The sequence below is a fragment of the Orcinus orca genome, chromosome 3, assembly GCF_937001465.1.
Source record: "Orcinus orca chromosome 3, mOrcOrc1.1, whole genome shotgun sequence".
Taxonomy (NCBI): Eukaryota; Metazoa; Chordata; class Mammalia; order Artiodactyla; family Delphinidae; genus Orcinus; species Orcinus orca.
Genome location: NC_064561.1, coordinates 156,720,260 through 156,738,356, shown reverse-complemented (window position 1 = coordinate 156,738,356; position 18,097 = coordinate 156,720,260). Strand labels below are relative to the sequence as shown.

At 42.0% G+C, this 18,097-nt stretch overlaps 1 protein-coding gene and 1 long non-coding RNA gene across 3 annotated transcripts in view; one reads left to right on the top strand and one right to left on the bottom strand.

Moving 5' to 3' along the window:
* TTC23L (tetratricopeptide repeat domain 23 like) overlaps window positions 1-18,097 on the top strand; it is a 130,802-nt gene that overhangs the window by 12,065 nt on the left and 100,640 nt on the right. The window contains exons 4-8 of one of the 2 annotated variants that reach the window (XM_049708024.1): window positions 3,704-3,860; window positions 5,225-5,350; window positions 13,156-13,157; window positions 16,316-16,491; window positions 17,626-17,734. In XM_049708024.1, coding sequence (XP_049563981.1) covers window positions 3,704-3,860; window positions 5,225-5,350; window positions 13,156-13,157; window positions 16,316-16,491; window positions 17,626-17,734 — 570 coding nt within the window. Of the gene's footprint in view, window positions 1-3,703; window positions 3,861-5,224; window positions 5,351-11,669; window positions 13,158-16,315; window positions 16,492-17,625; window positions 17,735-18,097 lie in introns of those variants that run through there. The other variant, XR_007476451.1, reaches the window with a different exon arrangement.
* The window catches only part of LOC125964003 (uncharacterized), a 223,063-nt gene that overhangs the window by 158,293 nt on the left and 46,673 nt on the right, over window positions 1-18,097 (bottom strand). The gene's annotated exons all lie outside the window — the stretch shown is intronic.

Sequence of the window (18,097 nt, the reverse complement as noted above, 5' to 3'; positions counted from 1 at the left end):
AGCTGGTACAGGAACAACAGGGAATGATAAAGAGCAGTTGGTCTGACCTGCAGGAAGCCTGGTACCTATCTGAAGTGAGTGTGCGTTTGAGAAGGCAGCCTTTTATAGAGATTCTGTAAGCAGCTTTATGAAGAATGTCCAGAGTACATAAGGACAAGTATAATAAATTGCTTAAGGGGAATGGACCCTGGTAGTAATGATGATGATAACAGGTAATATTTATTTAAGCTCATTTCATTCCTGTGTCAGGCACTATTTAATCCTTTTTCATAAATTAATTAAATTAATCCTTGCAACAACCGTACGAGGTGGGAGGTATTTTCATTGCCATCTTATAGGTGAATAAACTGAAGTACAGATAGATTAAGTAACTCATTCAGGTAGTAAGTGGCTGAGCCAGCTTCTGTACCTGGAAGTCTGGCCCTAAGACCCTGCTGTCTTAATCACTGTACCACGAGAACTTCTTAAATATAGGTGATGGTCAAAGGTGACAGCAGCAGCCTCCAAAGACTGAGTAGCTCCGAGAAGATTCTCTGTGGCCTGAGTCAGAGTAACAGAAATCAGTGGTGGAATCTTACCCCAGACTAAAGCAAAATGATCGATACATTTGGTGGACAATCTCTGGACCGCTTTTCCAGTTCATTAATATGCCCTTGTGATTTCTGAATCTCAGGCTCCAGGAGCAGGTCTTGCTGCCACCCTGATTTTTACTTCTATAGTTGCTGCCCTGTTGGTGCAGGGAGAAGGCTGGTGTCCCTGGCTGGGGAGGGCAAGTAAAGGGAAATGACGTGGTCTTGGAACAGACATCAGATTCAGGGAGGTGGGACTTGGAGTTAGGGAACAAGGTCACCAATCTGTGAGCATCCTCTAGAGAGAGAGGAAATGAGTCTTACACAGACACATATATGCAGAGCATTATTTTTACATAAAAGAGGGTGTTCTTGCAATTAGTAAAAAGCAAATGCATTTCAGAATATTAGATTCTGACTCTTCATACTTTGTCATCCTGAATTTTCTCATGTAGGAAATGCTATAAAAATATTATCACATATTTTTTTAATGAAAAAGGAGCTTTTTCATACTTGAAAACTTTAGAAAGCATTCGTCTAGAGCAGTGGTCTCTAAACTCTTGAGAATTAGCTCTCTTTTCACAAAAAATGTTTTGAGCACTCTCCATAAATATGTATTTATTATAAACTATGTACAATAATATTAAATATTATGTAATATTAGATTCATAAAAATAGAAAACAAAAAAGATTGTTTTTAAAAGCAGAGAAATTTTAATTTTTTCCCCACATCCTTATGTCATCTTGCATACCCATAGGGGTACACGCACTCCACTTTGGAGACCAGAGTGGATTCTGGGAAGAGTAAAGGAGTCATTTTTTTCTTTAGGGATGATTTTAAAGTTGAATGAGCTGTTTTAAATCGAGATCCTAGTTTAGTCCATTGGTTACCAGCTCAGCTTTTTCATTAGAAGGACCACAGTGCAGGGCATGGTGAAGGGGAGACAGGGAACTATATAATCAATTAGCTGCTGAGTTGAGAGGAAAAGGGTTCCTCTTGGGGATTCACAGCCAGCACTGGACCCCTGGGGCTGGGGTGTGGATCGGAGGGGGCAGCCTTGCAAAGCCTCAGAGCAACTTTAGGATTTGTTTTCTGTTTAGGAGCCCAGAAGCAATGTTGTGCTGATTTGGGGGTGGTTTTCAATAGCTCATCCAGTTTCACTTTTCTCCCTCCTGTGGACCCAGGGAAGCGTCTAAACGTGGTTCCTGCACTCCTTATTGACACGCTCCCAAGGGCCCAAATGGTTGTGGAAAGTAATCTATTTGATAAAAAGACTCTCGGTTTCCTACTTTGGTGTCTTGGCCTGATTCCCTGGCAGAGTTTTCTGTCGCTGCTGCCTTCTCAAGACCTATGAAGACTCCCTGTTACCTAGCAGATCAAGTCCAGCTTCCTCAACTTGGCACCCAAGACTCTATTTTCTCCATCCAATTCATACGTTATGTGTCTTTCAACTTAAACCTCCCTTCAGGCAGACTGGTCTTCTTACAGCCTTCCCTAATACTACAGTACCCCCCGACTCCACCCCACTGGTGCACGTGTGCACGAGTGTGCTCGTGCGTGCACGCGCACACACACACACACACACACGCACGCTTATTCTGTCTTTATGGCCTCAGGCTGTTTACTCCAAGTGGAAACCCGTTCTCGTTCTTCTCCATCAGCCAAAACTCTACCTACTCTTCAGAAAGGAGATGAGTCCCACTTCCTATATAAAGGCTTTACTAACTCACTGTTTCTCCAAATGTGGTCCTCAGACAGCCTACATCAGTATCACCTAAGATAGTTGTTATAAATCTGAATCCTTGGTTCTCACCTTAGAACTTGTGAACCGTAACTATGGGAGGCCCAGGAATCTGCATTTTAACAGGGTGCTTATGACGCGCCATGCAATTTGAGGACCACTGTCATCTGGTAGCTTGAGATGCAGCCCTCTCTTTCACCACAGAGTCCAGTTTTCTTTTCAGTTGAGACCTACAGAACAGGCATCTCCGAGTGTTCTACAAAGACTTCTCAGCTTCTGGGTCACTTTTAGGACTCTTCCAGAGAAACTGTGTTCCCATTGCTGCAATTCACTAAGGACCTGCACATCTGGAACATAGGAGGGCTGCAGGCATCAAATGCAAGTCCTTTCAAATTATCTCTGTTGCCACTGACTGCACCCATACTGTGAAAGCGGGCTCCAAGGGCCAAACGGAGAGCAAACTGAGGGCTGAGGTGTGAGCGGAGCATCAGAGGTACAGTGGGGCTCCCCACAGTGGCAGGGGTGAATATGTTTTTCAGACCCTGGGGGCTGCCAAGAGGAGAGCTGAAGCAGCCATGGCAGTCCTCAGTAGGGTGGAGGAGAACCCCTATGTGTTCTCTGCTGGCTTTTCTCTTTTCTCCAGAGTTTCCCTTTCCCATCAGGGATCACTAGACATGAGCTAGGCTAGAAGATGAGGAAATAGTTCTGTAAACTGAATACTCCTAAGTCTCCCTCTGTTAACTGGACTAATAGTTCAAGTAAGTGCCCGGAATACCAGCTTCATCTTGGATTGAAAAAAATCCCCAGATGGAAGTAATTGTATTCATAAGCCCTTTGACTTTATAGAATGCCTTTTCCAGAAAACTCGAATGAAGCAAAGCAGTCTGTGGCATAGCCTAGTTCATTCCTGGACTATCTCCATGTGTTTGGTAAAAGGGCAGCTTCTATAATTTTGTTGTCATTTTGCATTTGGAGGATGGAGAAGCGTTGTGGATTGAAAAGGTCACATGGCATTAGCAGTGGATTGGGAATGTGATACTCAGCTTCCACTCCTGACTCCATCAGTGATTTCCAAACGGAGTCCGTAGACGAATGCCAGGATGGCTGCATAAGAAGCATTTGTGGAGTTAACTCAAAATATAGAGTCTTGGACACTATTCCTCTAGAGATTCCAACTCAATACGTCTGGGGTGAGGGGCAGGATGGGGGGAGCCAGGAACCTATATTCTTCACAAGCATTCCAGATAATTCTACTGCACTGCCAATTTGGGGAACCAATACTAAAGACCAGATGACAACCGCAATGCCCTCCTTCCCCCTCCCAGGAACGTCCTTGACTGAAAAACCTTTTTAATGTTTCTCATCTTGCCATCCACCCTCAAACTTCCCCAGGTCTCCCAGCTCAGGCCAAGAAACATGCCGAGTCTGCCAAGAACACACTGCTGACCTGGAAGGGAAACACGACCTCAGACAAGGAGAGAAAGGAAATCCTGGACACTCTGGTCATGCTCTACTGCACTCTGGGGGTGGCCTGGCTCCTACAGAGTTGATATCCTTCCCTTCCCAGCGGGGTCTGGAGATCAGGGCCAGGGGCCACGCGTGCCACATGGGTCGTCTCACACAGGGTAAGAGGTGAAACCGAGGCCTCGTAGCTCCATTCTGACATCCAGGTCTTCCACAAGCCTCTGCTGTCCATCTAGAAAGTACGAATGTTCCTCCTGTGTCTAGTCATATGAGCTCTGAGTTAAGCCATGGGAGGGTTGTCACTGGGGACACATCCCCTGGCCAGCTGAAAGCTTTTGGAGCCTGTCCCGCTCCTCAGAGCACTCAAGACAGTGTTAGCAATGAGGACGCAGGTGATAGCGGTGGTGGCCATGTAGGAAGACAGAAAATGAATGGTAATTTAAAGCACTGTTTGTCAAAGTAGGCTGCACGTTGTAATCCCCTGGGGGAGCTTTCAGAATTATTGCTATTTGGGTCCCACCGCAGAGAGTTTGATTTAGTAGGTCTGGGGTGCATCTGTTCATTGAGATTTTTAAAAGCCCCAGGTGATTGTAACATACAGCCCAAAACCTCTGATTTAATGTACACATGATCATTTTAGTTTTTCTGAAATGCCGTTGAGAACACTGCCCATGAAACCAGAGGCCAAGCAAAATAGACAAAAGAAAGAGTTCTCCATAATTCCAGAGGGGAGCTGTTATATATGCCTCTCCTCAAAAAGCTTGTGATTTTGACAGCTCCTTTTGGTACCATCTCCACCTGAAAACTGTTCAGGGTCTTTCATGTTCATGAATAATCATAAGCCCTCTCTGAGCCCATGTGTCCCCAGTCTCTCCTCTCTACACATCCCCCTCTCTACTTTTTTGGTTCTGATGCTCAGCTTGCAAAATCTGATATGTTTCCTTCCTCTCTTATGCCCTTAGTGGAGGGCTATTGAAAATGTGGGATAGAAGGATATTTGGGAATTAAGGGGATTTTCTTTCCTGCTATTTGCCTCTCGCCCAAAACCTGCTTTGCTTGGACTTTCTAAATGACCCAGAAAGTCCCTTTCAGCAGATTTAGTTCCTCTCTTTTACAGAAACCCACTTGGGAAAAATGAATAATGGTTGTCATGCAGTAGATGCCTCTAAGGAAATCCAGCGTAATTTACGGTTTCCGTTCACTCCAAATGCTCACCACCCATCCTAGCCCTGGACTGCAGCAATACCACAGGACACCCAGGGCCCTGTTCCTTTTCTGAAGAATGCTCCCTTCTTGACAGCATATATAGATGGAAAATAGAGAACATAGGGAAGGGTGCATTTTCAGATACTGCTTCGTTTTCCCAAGGGCCCCTTTTGTTTGCTTACCCACTGCTGCCCCTAATCAGCGTGGGGGGTTTGTGTCCCTGGCATTCTCCTTGACTTTCACTGGCAGAGAGGCTTATTTCAACCTGCAGAAGTCAGAGAGAAACATGGAGGAGCTGAAAAAATCATATAAGGGAGGTGCTTCTGGATTACAGGTCTCAGAGAAAGACCTAACAATTGCTTTGGGCAGGTAAGATCTGGACTTAGACAAGCTTGGACTTTTATGGCTAAGGCCTGGAATTACATGATTGTCTTGTACTCTCTATATAAAGGGAGAAAAATATTCAGAGCCAAAGACCCAGAGACTCAAACGATAGTAAAAGAGGCTCGTATTTGCCAAACGCATACACCGTGGTCTAAGCTTCGTGTGCTCTGTCCCATTTAATCCTCACAGCCACCACTGAGGTAGTTAGTGCAATGATTATGTCATTAGAGAGAGGGCAAAGAAACTGAGCTGAGGTTAAACAAACTATCCAAGGTGAAGCTTTTTTTTTTAATATATAAATTTTATTTATTTATTTTTGGCTGCGTTGGGTCTTCATTACTGCGTGCGGGCTTTCTCTAGTTGCAGCGAGCGGGGGCTATGCTTCGTTGCGGTGCACGGGCTTCTCATTGCGGTGGCTTCTCTTGTTGTGGAGCACGGGCTCTAGGCGCGCGGGCTTCAGTAGTTGTGGCACGTGGTGTCAGTAGTTGTGGCTCGTGGGCTCTAGAGCGCAGGCTCAGTAGTTGTGGTGCACGGGCTTAGTTGCTCTGTGGCATGTGGGATCTTCCCGGACCAGGGATCGAACCCGTGTCCCCTGCATTGGCAGGCAGATTCTTAACCACTGCGCCACCGGGGAAGCCCCAAGGTGATAAGATTTAAGTGTTGGATCTGAACTTGATCTGAACTTACAGACTGTTAGCCCTTCCTTGTGCCGCCTCTCATACTTACTGTAAAATTCCTTTTTTTTCTGAATTGCCACCTACTTTTGTCATATCAGGTATGACAACTTAAAAGATGAGGAAGGAACAGTTAATGAAGACAGTTTATTGGAGGTCCGTGAGTTATGCATAGCGCATGCATTTTAAGGGAAAGTTGTGTTCCATATGGAAACAAAGTTCCTGAAATTTGTTCAAGCCAGAATGAGACTTAACTGTTTCACAGTTGAGTTAGGGATCCTCTGAGAATCAGAATATTTAGATACGCGAGTGGGCCCATCAGATTATCAGAAGAAGAAAAAAGAATAATAAAAGGTTTACTATCCCCTAGAGTTTTCAAATATCTTCACATCCTTAAAAGCAATCTGTTTCCAAAACTGTAAGCACTTGGCATGGTAGGGTAGGTGACGGAATGGTAAGGAAATGACATGAGTCATGCCTGCCTCCTCTAAAAAGCCATGAATCTAGAAGTCAAATGGGAAATGGCAGGGAGATGTCCGAACGTCCAGAGTTAAATATGGAATTAAGTCCACAGGCCCATAAATTAGAGTCTAGTGAATGTCTACTGCTGTCACACGGGGCAGTGACTAAGGTTTTTGTGCTTATGTGAAAGATAGCCTTGTTCCTCTTTCAGAATAAATTTGAGTGCATATTTCATTCGTCCATTCCACACTGTTGACCTGTTTTGTACATGCACTGTTCTAAGTGTTGGAACGTTTACTAAAGTATAACTACATCCTAGACACTGTCCTAAGTGCTTTACATAATTTATTTCACTCAGTCTTATACCACAAGCATATGAGGTAGGTATTTTTCTGTTTAATTTACAGATAAGAAAATTAAGGCATGGAAAAATTAAGTAGCTCAGGGTGACAGAACTAATAGGAGAGCCAGCACTGGGTCGTCTGAATCCCTAGCTCACCTTCTATGACACACTGAGTTATGTCTGATACCCACCAAATATCTAGGAAGGGCAAATCCTTTTTCCCATTTGAAGGGTGGGGAAAATGAGGCCAGGTTGCTCAGGCAGGTCAGACAGCTTGGCTGATTATCCCCCTACAAGCTCTTGATGAAAGGCATTATCATTCTGTAACTTGTGCTCTTATGGTCAAGGGAAAGAGTGGTCTGATTGACAAAAAAAAATTTTTGTGTGTGTGAAGAATTATCAGATGACATGCCTTATATATTCTTTTGACTGAAAATTCTAATCTTCAGGGGAGGGAGAAACCTTCCAGCTTCAAATGAACTGTAACTATTGCAGAATGCCTTATATAAAATAATTTTATACACACACTTATATTTTTAATTCAACTTGGGAATACAAAGATGGGGGCATGGGGTAAGGGAGAAGAAATTGATTGTGTATCTACTATATGTTAGGCAATTTTACATATTATTTTAAATCTAATCTTCATAACAACCTTGTAATTTAGGTATTCTTAACCTGCTTTTATTTGGAAGGAAATAAAGACTCCAGGAGCTTGCCCATAAAGCTAATAACTGAGAAGTAGCTTTGAACTACTCATGTTCTTCTCTTTGTGTCTTGCTAACTCTAGAAGAGAAACCTAAATGAATGCTATTTTATTATCATTAAAAAATTATATTCCCCATTTGTTTTGGAAATTTGAAAGAACAGACATACATGAAGAAAATAAAAGTCAATTGTAATGTCACCACCCAGACATAACTGCTATGAACATTTCAGTTATTTCTCTCTCTCTTTCTATATATATATATATATATATATATATATATATATATATATATTTAAATATAAATATATGTGTATATACACACATATATAAACACACACATATATACATGTCAGGATTATATGTATATATTTAACATCTTTATTGGAGTATAATTGCCTTACAATGGTGTGTTAGTTTCTGCTTGACAACAAACTGAATCACCTATACATATACATACATCCCCATATCTCCTCCCTCTTGCATCTGCCTCCCACCCTCCCTATCGCACCCCTCTAGGTGGTCACAAAGCACCGAGCTGATCTCCCTGTGCCATGTGGCTGCTTCCCACCAGCTATCCATTTTTACATTTGGTAGTATATATAAGTCCATGCCACTCTCACTTCGTTCCAGCTTACCCGTCCCCCTCCCTGTATCCTCAAGTCCATTCTCTATGTCTGTGTCTTTATTCCTGTCCTGCTCCTAGGTCCTTCAGAACAATTTTTTTTTGATTCCATATGTATGTGTTAGCATACATTATTTGTTTTTCTCTTTCTGACTTACTTCACTCTGTATGACAGACTCTAGGTCCATCCACCTCAATACAAATAACTCAATTTCATTTCTTTTTATGGCTGAGTAATATTCCATTGTATATATGTGCCACATCTTCTTTATGCATTCATCTGTTGATGGACACTTAGGTTGCTTCCATGTCCTGGCTATTGTAAATAGAGCTGCAATGAACACTGTGGTACATGACTCTCTTTTTTTTGAAATTTTGATTTTTATTTTATTTTTTTATACAGCAGGCTCTTATTAGTTATCCATTGTATACATGTTAGTGTATATATGTCCATCCCAATCTCCCAATTCATCACACCACCACCACCCCCCTGCCACTTTCCCCCTTGGTGTCCATACGTTTGCTCTCTACATCTGTGTCTCAATTTCTGCCCTGCAAACCGATTTATCTGTATCATTGTTCTAGGTTCCATATATATGCGTTAATATACGATATTTGTTTTTCTCTTTCTGGCTTACTTCATTCTGTATGACAGTCTTGAGATCCATCCACGTTTCTACAAATGACCCAATTTCGTTCCTTTTTATGGCTGAGTAATATTCCATTGTATATGTGTACCACATCTTCTTTATCCATTCGTCTGTCGATGGACATTTAGGTTGCTTCCATGTCCTAGCTATTGTAAATAGTGCTGCAATGAACATTGGGGTGCATGTGTCTTTTTGAATTATGGTTTTCTCTGGGTATATGCCCAGTAGTGGGATTGCTGGGTCATATGGTAATTCTATTTTTAGTTTTTTAAGGAACCTCCATACTGTTCTCCATAGTGGCTGTATCAAATTTGCATTCCCACCAATAGTGCAAGAGGGTTCCCGTTTCTCCACACCCTCTCCAGCATTTGTTGTTTGTAGATTTTCTGATGATGCCCATTCTGACTGGTGTGAGGTGATACCTCATTGTAGTTTTGATTTGCATTTCTCTAATACTTACTGATGTTGAGCAGCTTTTCATGTGCTTCCTGGCCATCTGTATGTCTTCTTTAGAGAAATATCTATTTAGGTCTTCTGCCCATTTTTGGACTGGGTTGTTTGTTTTTTTTAATATTGAGCTGCATGAGCTATTTATATATTTTGGAGATTAATCCTCTGTCCATTGATTCATTTGCAAATATTTTCTCCCATTCTGAGGCTTGTCTTTTTGTCTTGTTTGTAGTTTCCTTTGCTTTGCAAAAGCTTTTAAGTTTCATTAGGTCCTATTTGTTTATTTTTGTTTTTACTTCCATTACTCTAGGAGGTGGATCAAAAAAGATCTTCCTGTGATTTATGTCAAAGAGTGTCCTTCCTATGTTTTCCTCTAAGAGTTTTATAGTGACCTGTCTTACATTTAGGTCTCGAATCCATTTTGAGTTTATTTTTGTGTATTGTATTAGGGAGTGTTCTAATTTCATTCTTTTACATGTAGCTGTCCAGTTTTTCCAGCATCACTTATTGAAGAGACTCTCTTTTCTCCATTGTACATCCTTGCCTCCTTTGTCATACATTAGTTGACCATAGGTGTGTGTGTTTATCTCTGGGCTTTCTATCCTGTTCCATTGATCTATCCTGTTCCACTGTTTATGTGCCAGTACCATATTGTCTTGATTACTGTAGCTTTGTAGTATAGTCTGAAGTCAGGGAGTCTGATTCCTCCAGCTCTGTTTTTCTTTCTTATGACTGCTTTGGCTATTTGAGGTCTTTTGTGTTTCCATACAAATTGTGAAATTTTTTGTTCTAGTTCTGTGAAAAATGCCATTGATAGTTTGATAGGGATTGCATTGAATCTGGAGATTGCTTTGGGTAGTATAGACAGTTTCACAATGTTGATTCTTCCAATCCAAGAACATGGTATATCTCTCCATCTGTTTGTATCATCTTTAATTTCTATCATCAGTGTCTTATAGTTTTCTGCATACAGGTCTTCTGTCTCCTTAGCTAGGTTTATTCCTAGGTATTTCATTCTTTTTGTTGCAATGGTAATGGGAGTGTTTCCTTAATTTCTCTTTCAGATTTGTCATCATTAGTGTATAGGAATGCAAGAGATTTCTGTGCATTAATTTTGTATCCTGCAACTTTACCAAATTCATTGATTAGCTCTAGTAGTTTTCTGGTAGCATCTTTAGGATTCTCTATGTATGGTGTCATGTCATCTGCAAACAGTGACAGCTTTACTTCTTCTTTTCCAATTTGGATTCCTTTCATTTATCTTCTCTGATTGGTGTGGCTAAAACTTCTAAAACTATGTTGAATAATAGTGGTGAGGATGGACAGCCTTGTTTTGTTCCTGATCTTAGAGGAAATGGTTTCAGCTTTTCAACATAGAGAATGATGTTGGCTCTGAGTTTCTCATATATGGCCTTTATCATGTTGAGGGACGTTCCCTCTATGCCTACTTTCTGGAGGGTTTTTATCATAAACGGGTGTTGAATTTTGTCAAAAGCTTTTTCTGCATCTAATGAGATGGTCATATGATTTTTCTCCTTCAGTTTGTTAATATGGTTTATCACATTGATTGATTTGCATATATTGAAGAATCCTTGCATTCCTGGGATAAACCCCACTTGATTATGTCGTATGATCCTTTTAATGTGCTATTGCATTCTGTTTGCTAGTATTTTGTTGAGGATTTTTGCATCTATGTTCGTCAGTGATATTGGCCTGTAGTTTTCTTTCTTTGTGACATCCTTGTCTGGTTTTGGTATCAGGGTGATGGTGGCCTTGTAGAATGAGTTTGGGAGTGTTCTTCCCTCTGCTATAATTTGGAAGAGTTTTAGAAGGATAGGTGTTAGCTTTTCTCTAAATGTTTGATAGAATTCGCCTGTGAAGCCATCTGGTCCTGGGTTTTTGTTTGTTGGAAGATTTTTAATCACAGTCTCAATTTCAGTGCTTGTGATTGGTCTGTTTATATTTTCTATTTATTCCTGGTTCAGTCTTGGAAGGTTGTGCTTTTCTAAGAATTTGTCCATTTCTTCCAAGTTGTCCATTTTATTGGCATATAGTTGCTTTTAGTAATCTCTCACGATCCTTTGTATTTCTGCAGTGTCCATGTTACTTCTCCTTTTTCATTTCTAATTCTATTGATTTGAGTCTTCTCCCTTTTTTTCTTGATGAGTCTGGCTAATGGTTTATCAATATTGTTTATCTTCTCAAAGAACCAGCTTTTAGTTTTATTGAGCTTTGCTATTGTTTACTTCATTTCCTTTTCATTTATTTCTGATCTGATCTTTGTGATTTCTTTCCTTCTGCTAATGTTGGGTTTTTTTTTTGTTCTTTCTCTGATTGCTCTAAGTATAAGGATAGGTTGTTTATTTGAGATGTTTCTTGTTCTTGAAGTAGGATTGTATTGCTATAAACTTCCCACTTAGAACTGCTTTTGCTGCATCCCATACATTTTGGGTCGTTGTGTTTTCTTTGTCATTTGTTTCTAGGTATTTTTTGATCTCCTCTTTGGTTTCTTCAGTGATCTACTACTATTAAGTAGTATATTGTTTAGCCTCCATGTGTTTGTATTTTTTACAGATTTTTTTCCTGTAATTGATATCTAGTCTCATAGCATTGTGGTCGGAAAAGATACTTGATATGATTTCAATTTTCTTAAAGTTACCAGGGCTTGATTTGTGACCCAAGATATGATCTATCCTGGAGAATGTTCAATGAGCACTTGAGAAGAAAGTGTATTCTGTTGTTTTTGGATGGAATGTCCTATAAACATCAATTAAGTCCATCTTGTTTAATATATCATTTAAAGCTTGTGTTTCCTTATTTATTTTCATTTGGATCATCTGTCCATTGGTGAATGTGGGGTGTTAAAGTCTCCTACTATGATTGTGTTACTGTTGATTTCCCCTTTTATGGCTGTTAGCATTTGCCTTATATATTGAGGTGCTCCTGTGTTGGGTGCATAAATATTTACAATCGTTATATCTTCTTCTTGGATTGATCCCTTGATCATTATGTAGTGTCCTTCTTTGTCTCTTGTAATAGTGTTTATTTTAAAGTCTATTTTGTCTGATATGAGAATTGCTACTCCAGGTTTCCTTTGATTTCCATTTGCATGGAATATCTTTTTCTATCCCCTCACTTTCAGTCTGCATGTGTCCCTAGGTCTGAAGTGGGTCTCTTGTAGACAGCATATATATGGCTCTTGTTTTTGTATCCATTCAGCCAGTCTGTGTATTTTGGTGGGAGCATTTAATCCATTTACATTTAAGGTAATTATTGATTTGTATGTTCCTATTACCATTTTCTTAATTGTTTAGGGTTGATTCTTTGTTATTGTAGGTCTTTTCCTTCTCTTGTGTTTCCTGCCTAGGGAAGTTCCTTTAGCATTTGTTGTAAAGCTGGTGTGGTGGTGCTGAATTCTCTTAGCTTTTGCTTGTCTGTAAAGGTTTTAATTTCTCCATCAAATATGAATGAGATCCTTGCTGGGTAGAGTAATCTTGGTTGTAGGTTTTTCCCTTTTATCACTTTAAATATGTCCTGCCACTCCCTTCTGGCTTGCAGAGTTTCTGCTGAAAGATCAGCTGTTAACCTTATGGGGATTCCCTTGTATGTTATTTGTTGTTTTTCCCTTGCTGCTTTTCATATTTTTTCTTTGTGTTTAATTTTTGATAGTTTGATTAATATGTGTCTTGGCATGTTTCTCCTTGGATTTATCCTGTATGGGACTCTCTGTGCTTCCTGGACTTGATTGACTGTTTCCTTTCCCATATTAGGGAAATTTTCAACTATCATCTCTTCAAATAATTTCTCAGTATCTTTGTTTTTCTCTTCTTCTTCTGGGACCCCTATAATTCGAATGTTGGTGTGTTTAATGTTGTCCCAGAGGTCTCTAAGACTGTCCTCAATTATTTTCATTCTTTTTTCTTTATTCTGCTCTGCAGTAGTTATTTCCACTATTTTATCTTCCAGGTCACTTATCATTCTTCTGCCTCAGTTATTCTGCTATTGATTCCTTCTAGAGAATATTTAATTTCATTTATTGTGTTGGTCATCATTGTTTGTTTGCTCTTTATTTCTTCTAGGTCCTTGTTAAACGTTTTTTGTATTTTCTCCATTCTATTTTCACGATTTTGCATCATCTTTAGTATCATTGCTCTGAATTATTTTTCAGGTAGACTGTCTATTTCCTCTTCATTTGTTTGGTCTGTTGGGTTTTTCCCTTGCTCCTTCATCTGCGGTGTGTTTCTCTGTCTTCTCATTTTGCTCAACTTACTGTGTTTGGGGTCTCCTTTTTGCAGGCTGCAGGATTGTAGTTCCTGTTGTTTTTGGTGTCTGCCCCCAGTGGCTAAGGTTGGTTCAGTGGGTTGTGTAGGCTTCCTGGTGGAGGGGACTGGTTCCTGTGTTCTCGTGGATGAGGCTGGATCTTGACTTTCTGTTGGGCAGGACCGTGTCCGGTGGTGTGTTTTGGGGTGTCTGTGACCTTATTATGATTTTAGGCAGCCTCTCTGCTAATGGGTGGGTTTGTTTTCCTGTCTTGCTAGTTGTTTGGCATAGGGTGTCCAGCACTGTAGATTGCTGGTTGTTGGGTGGAGGTGGGTCTAAGCGTTGAGAAGGAGATCTCTGGGAGAGCTTTTGCCATTTGATATTATGTGGAGCCAGGAGGTCTTTGGTGGACCAATGTCCTGAACGTGGCTCTCTCACCTCAGAGGCACAGGCCTGACACCCGGCTGGTGCACCAAGACCCTGTCAGTCACACAGCTCAGAGGAAGAGGGAGAAAAAAGGAAAGAAAAAATAAAATAAAAAGAAAGAAAGTTGTTAAAATAAAAAATTTTTTAAATGTTACAAATAAAAAAAACCTAAAAATAATTTTAAAAAAAGAAGAAAGAAAGAAAGAGAGCAACCAAACCAAAAAACAAATCCACCAATGATAACAAGCGCTAAAAACTATACCAAAAAAAAAAACCCAAAACGGACAGACAGCACCCTAGGACAAATGGTAAAAGCAAAGCTATCCAAACAAAATCACACAAAGAAGCATACCTATACACACTCACAAAAAGGAAAAAAGGAAAAAAATATATATCTACATATAAAAAAAAGAAAGGAAGAGAGCAACCAAATCAATAAACATATCTACCAATGATAATAAACTCTAAATAGTAAACTAAGAGTAAACATAAAAGCAGAAACCAGTCAGTCGCATACAGCAAACCCTAAGTCTACAGTTGCTCCCAAAGTCCACTGTGTCAATTTGGGATGATTCATTGTCTATTGAGGTATTCCACAGATGCAGGGTACATCAAGTTGACTGTGGAGATTTAATCCGCTGCTCCTGAGGCTGCTGGGAGGGATTTCCCTTTCTCTTCTGTGTTCACACAGCTCCCGGGGTTCAGCTTTGGACTTGGACCTGCCTCTGCATGTAGGTCGCCTGAGGGCATCTGTTTCCGCCCAGACGGGTCGGGGTTAAAGGAGCAGCTGATTCGGGGGCTCTGGCTCACTCAGGCGGTGGGGAGGGCGGGGTGAGGGAGGGGTACAGATGCGGGGCGAGCCTGTGGCGGCAGAGGCCAGTGTGACATTGCACCAGCCTGAGGCGCGCTGTGTGTTCTCCCGGGGAAGTTGTCCCTGGATCACGGGACCCTGGCAGTGGCGGGCTGCACAGGCTCCCGGGAGGGGAGGTGTGGAGAGTGACCTGCGCTTGCACACAGGCTTCTTGGTGGCGGCAGCAGCAGCCTTAGCGTCTCATGCCTGTCTCTGAGGTCCGTGCTGATAGCCGCGACTCGCGCCCGTCTCTGGACTCATTTAAGCGGCGCTCTGAATCCCCTCTCCTCACGCACCCCAAAGCAATGGTCTCTTGCCTCTTTTGGCAGTTCCAGACTTTTTCCTGAACTCCCTTCCAGCTAGCTGTGGCACACTAGCCCCCTTCAGGCTGTGTTCACGCAGCCAACCCAGTTCTCTCCCTGGGATCCGACAGAAGCCCGAGCCTCGGCTCCCAGCCCCCGCCCACCCGGGCGGGTCAGCAGACAAGCCTCTCGGACTGGTGAGTTCTGGTCGGCACCGATCCTCTGTGCGGTAATCTCTCCGCTTTGCTCTCCGCACCCCTGTGGCTGCGCTCTCCTCCGCGGCTCCGAAGCTTCCCCACTCCGCCACCTGCAGTCTCCGCCCGCGAAGGGGCTTCTAGTGTGTGGAAACCTTTCCTCCTTCACAGCTCCCTCCCACTGGTGCAGGTCCCGTCCCTATTCTTTTGTCTCTGTTTATTCTTCTTTCTATTACCCTACCCAGGTACGTGGGGAATTTCTTGTCTTGGGAGGTCTGAGGTCTTCTGCCAGTGTTCAGTAGGTGTTCTGTAGGAGCTGTTCCATATGTAGATGTATTTCTGATGTATTTGTGGGGAGGAAGGTGATCTCCACGTCTTACTCCTCTGCCATCTTGAAGGTCTTACCAGGTTTATATTTTAAGTATAGTTTTATAACTGTAGTTTGAACTTAGCACATTAAAATTTTTTCTCCACATTAGTCTAGAAAGGAAACAGGATTAGTGTCTGAAGTATCTTGTTGTATGGTGTGCCATGATTTAGCCATCCCCTTTTGGGGGGGGATTTACACTGTTTTCTCTATCCTCTCTCATTTTTAACTGAGGAGGAATAAACTAAACTAAATCAAACAAAGGAAAACCTCTGCTTTGGCCTAAAAGAGAGGCAGCCAGAGGTAATAAAATTTTATTTTGATTTTCGAAAGTGTTTGTTTATGGGTAAATTATCACATGTTATGAACTGCCATAGACCATCTTTTCCCTTTGCTTTTTTATAAAATTAGACTATAGCATGATATATTAATGGGTTTGATGAATGGTAGTCAGTGGAATCTGGTGGGTAAAATGCAGCTTAGTAGGAGTTTGTTTACAACAAGGCTAGGTTTTGAGCCAGCCACTCACATGATTGGCCTATGAAGACCAAATCGTTTAGTTCTTAGAATCGGTTCCTTGTGCATCTGCAAAGCAAGTGGCCTCTCTGTGACTTTCCATTCTTGTCCCTTTTCTTATAAAGCCTCCTTGGCCAACCGCAGGTTAAACCTAGCTCTGGCATACTTTGAAAAGGCAGTTGACAATGTTATTGCTGCTAAGGGTGTTAGGACATCAGATCTGGTTGGTCTTTATGAGGAAATTGCTCAGATCGAGCAGCTGAGGAGGAACCATGACCAGGCCATCCAGTACTTGCAGCAGGTAGGTGGGTTGGCTGAAGCCCCGGCCAGGTGGGCTTGTTTGGCCCCAGGCCCAGTTCCCAGGGCCAGGGACACTTGGGCTTCTCAGAACAGGGGATGGGATTGATTTTCCTCCAGATCCACACAAGAGACCTTTCTCAACTTTAAATGACCTGGACAGAGAACAACGACTCACAGTGGGCCTATCCACTGTGTGACCTGATTTAAGACAGCATTTCCCCTACCAGGCTTCCCTCACCTCTATCTGTACTGGGAAGAGGGAGCTGAGAAAGTCTACTCCAGGGAAGAAAGCCATAGGGACAACTGAACTTAAGTCTTTAGCAAATGCAAAGGACTTTTTTTTTTTTTTTTTTTTTGTGGTACGTGGGCCTCTCACTGTTGTGGCCTCTCCCGTTGCAGAGCACAGGCTCCGGACACGCAGGCTCAGTGGCCATGGCTCACGGGCCCAGCCGCTCCGCGGCATGTGGGATCTTCCCGGACCGGGGCACGAACCCGTGTCCTCTGCATTGGCAGGCAGACTCTCAACCACTGTGCCACCAGGGAAGCCCACAAAGGACTTTTTAAATGAAAATTTATGATATTTTGGTGCAATGTCGTCATTTGTCCTTTAAACTAGTCTAGCTGATTGTATCTCAAAGTTTATGGTTAAACCACCGTAAGTGTGTTTTGCTTGTACGTAAGTAATTTGACAAATGCAGAGCCTGTGTGTTCCCTGCGCCACCAGGGAACCCTAGACTTTTTTTTGATACTGAGCCTTTGAGAGGCTGAGCTAAAGTTATGACTTTATTTTTGCTATGAAATATAATAAAAGTAATCATAGCTAACATTTACTGAGAATTTACCATGTGAAGGGTACTGTGCCCAGTGTTTTACATGCACCATCTCATTTAATCTTTCCCAAACCCTAATCAATGGAAACTAAATATTCCTTCTACATATGAAGGTAAAATTACTTGCTCAAGGCTCACAGCTAGGAAGTAGCAGAGCTGGGACTCAAACTCATCTCTCGCATAACTCTATGATTATATACATATCAGCTTTCAGTCAACTAACAATTCTATGAGAGCTACTATAAAATCCACAGTGAAACACTGTCATTTGGGTACTTACCTTGTCGTGATTTTCTCTATTCCAGGCCTATTCTATCTGTGTTTCTTTGTTCACTGAAGTCAGCCCCCAAGCTGCAGAGGCAAGCACGTTACTAACCAAGGCTTATGCCATGTCTGAAGAGGCCCAACAGAGGGGTAAGTAGAAGAGGTGGTTTTGCAGATATTAACATTTCCTGGTCACAGGAGGGAAGCACATTGGCAAATGGAATGGTCTATCTATCAATATGGACAGATTATAAGTAGCTATTCATGTCTGTGATGGAAAGATAAGACTGGATACCATTTTGTAGGAAATCCTTTATGCATGAATTTAGGCACAATCATATCTCCCCAAATTAGTTGGAACATCAAAACCAGTAAGATTGGCGGGCTTCCCTGGTGGTGCAGTGGTTGAGAGTCCGCCTGCCGATGCAGGGGACGCGGGTTCGTGCCCCGGTCCGGGAAGATCCCACATGCCGCGGAGCGGCTGGGCCCGTGAGCCATGGCCGCTGGGCCTGC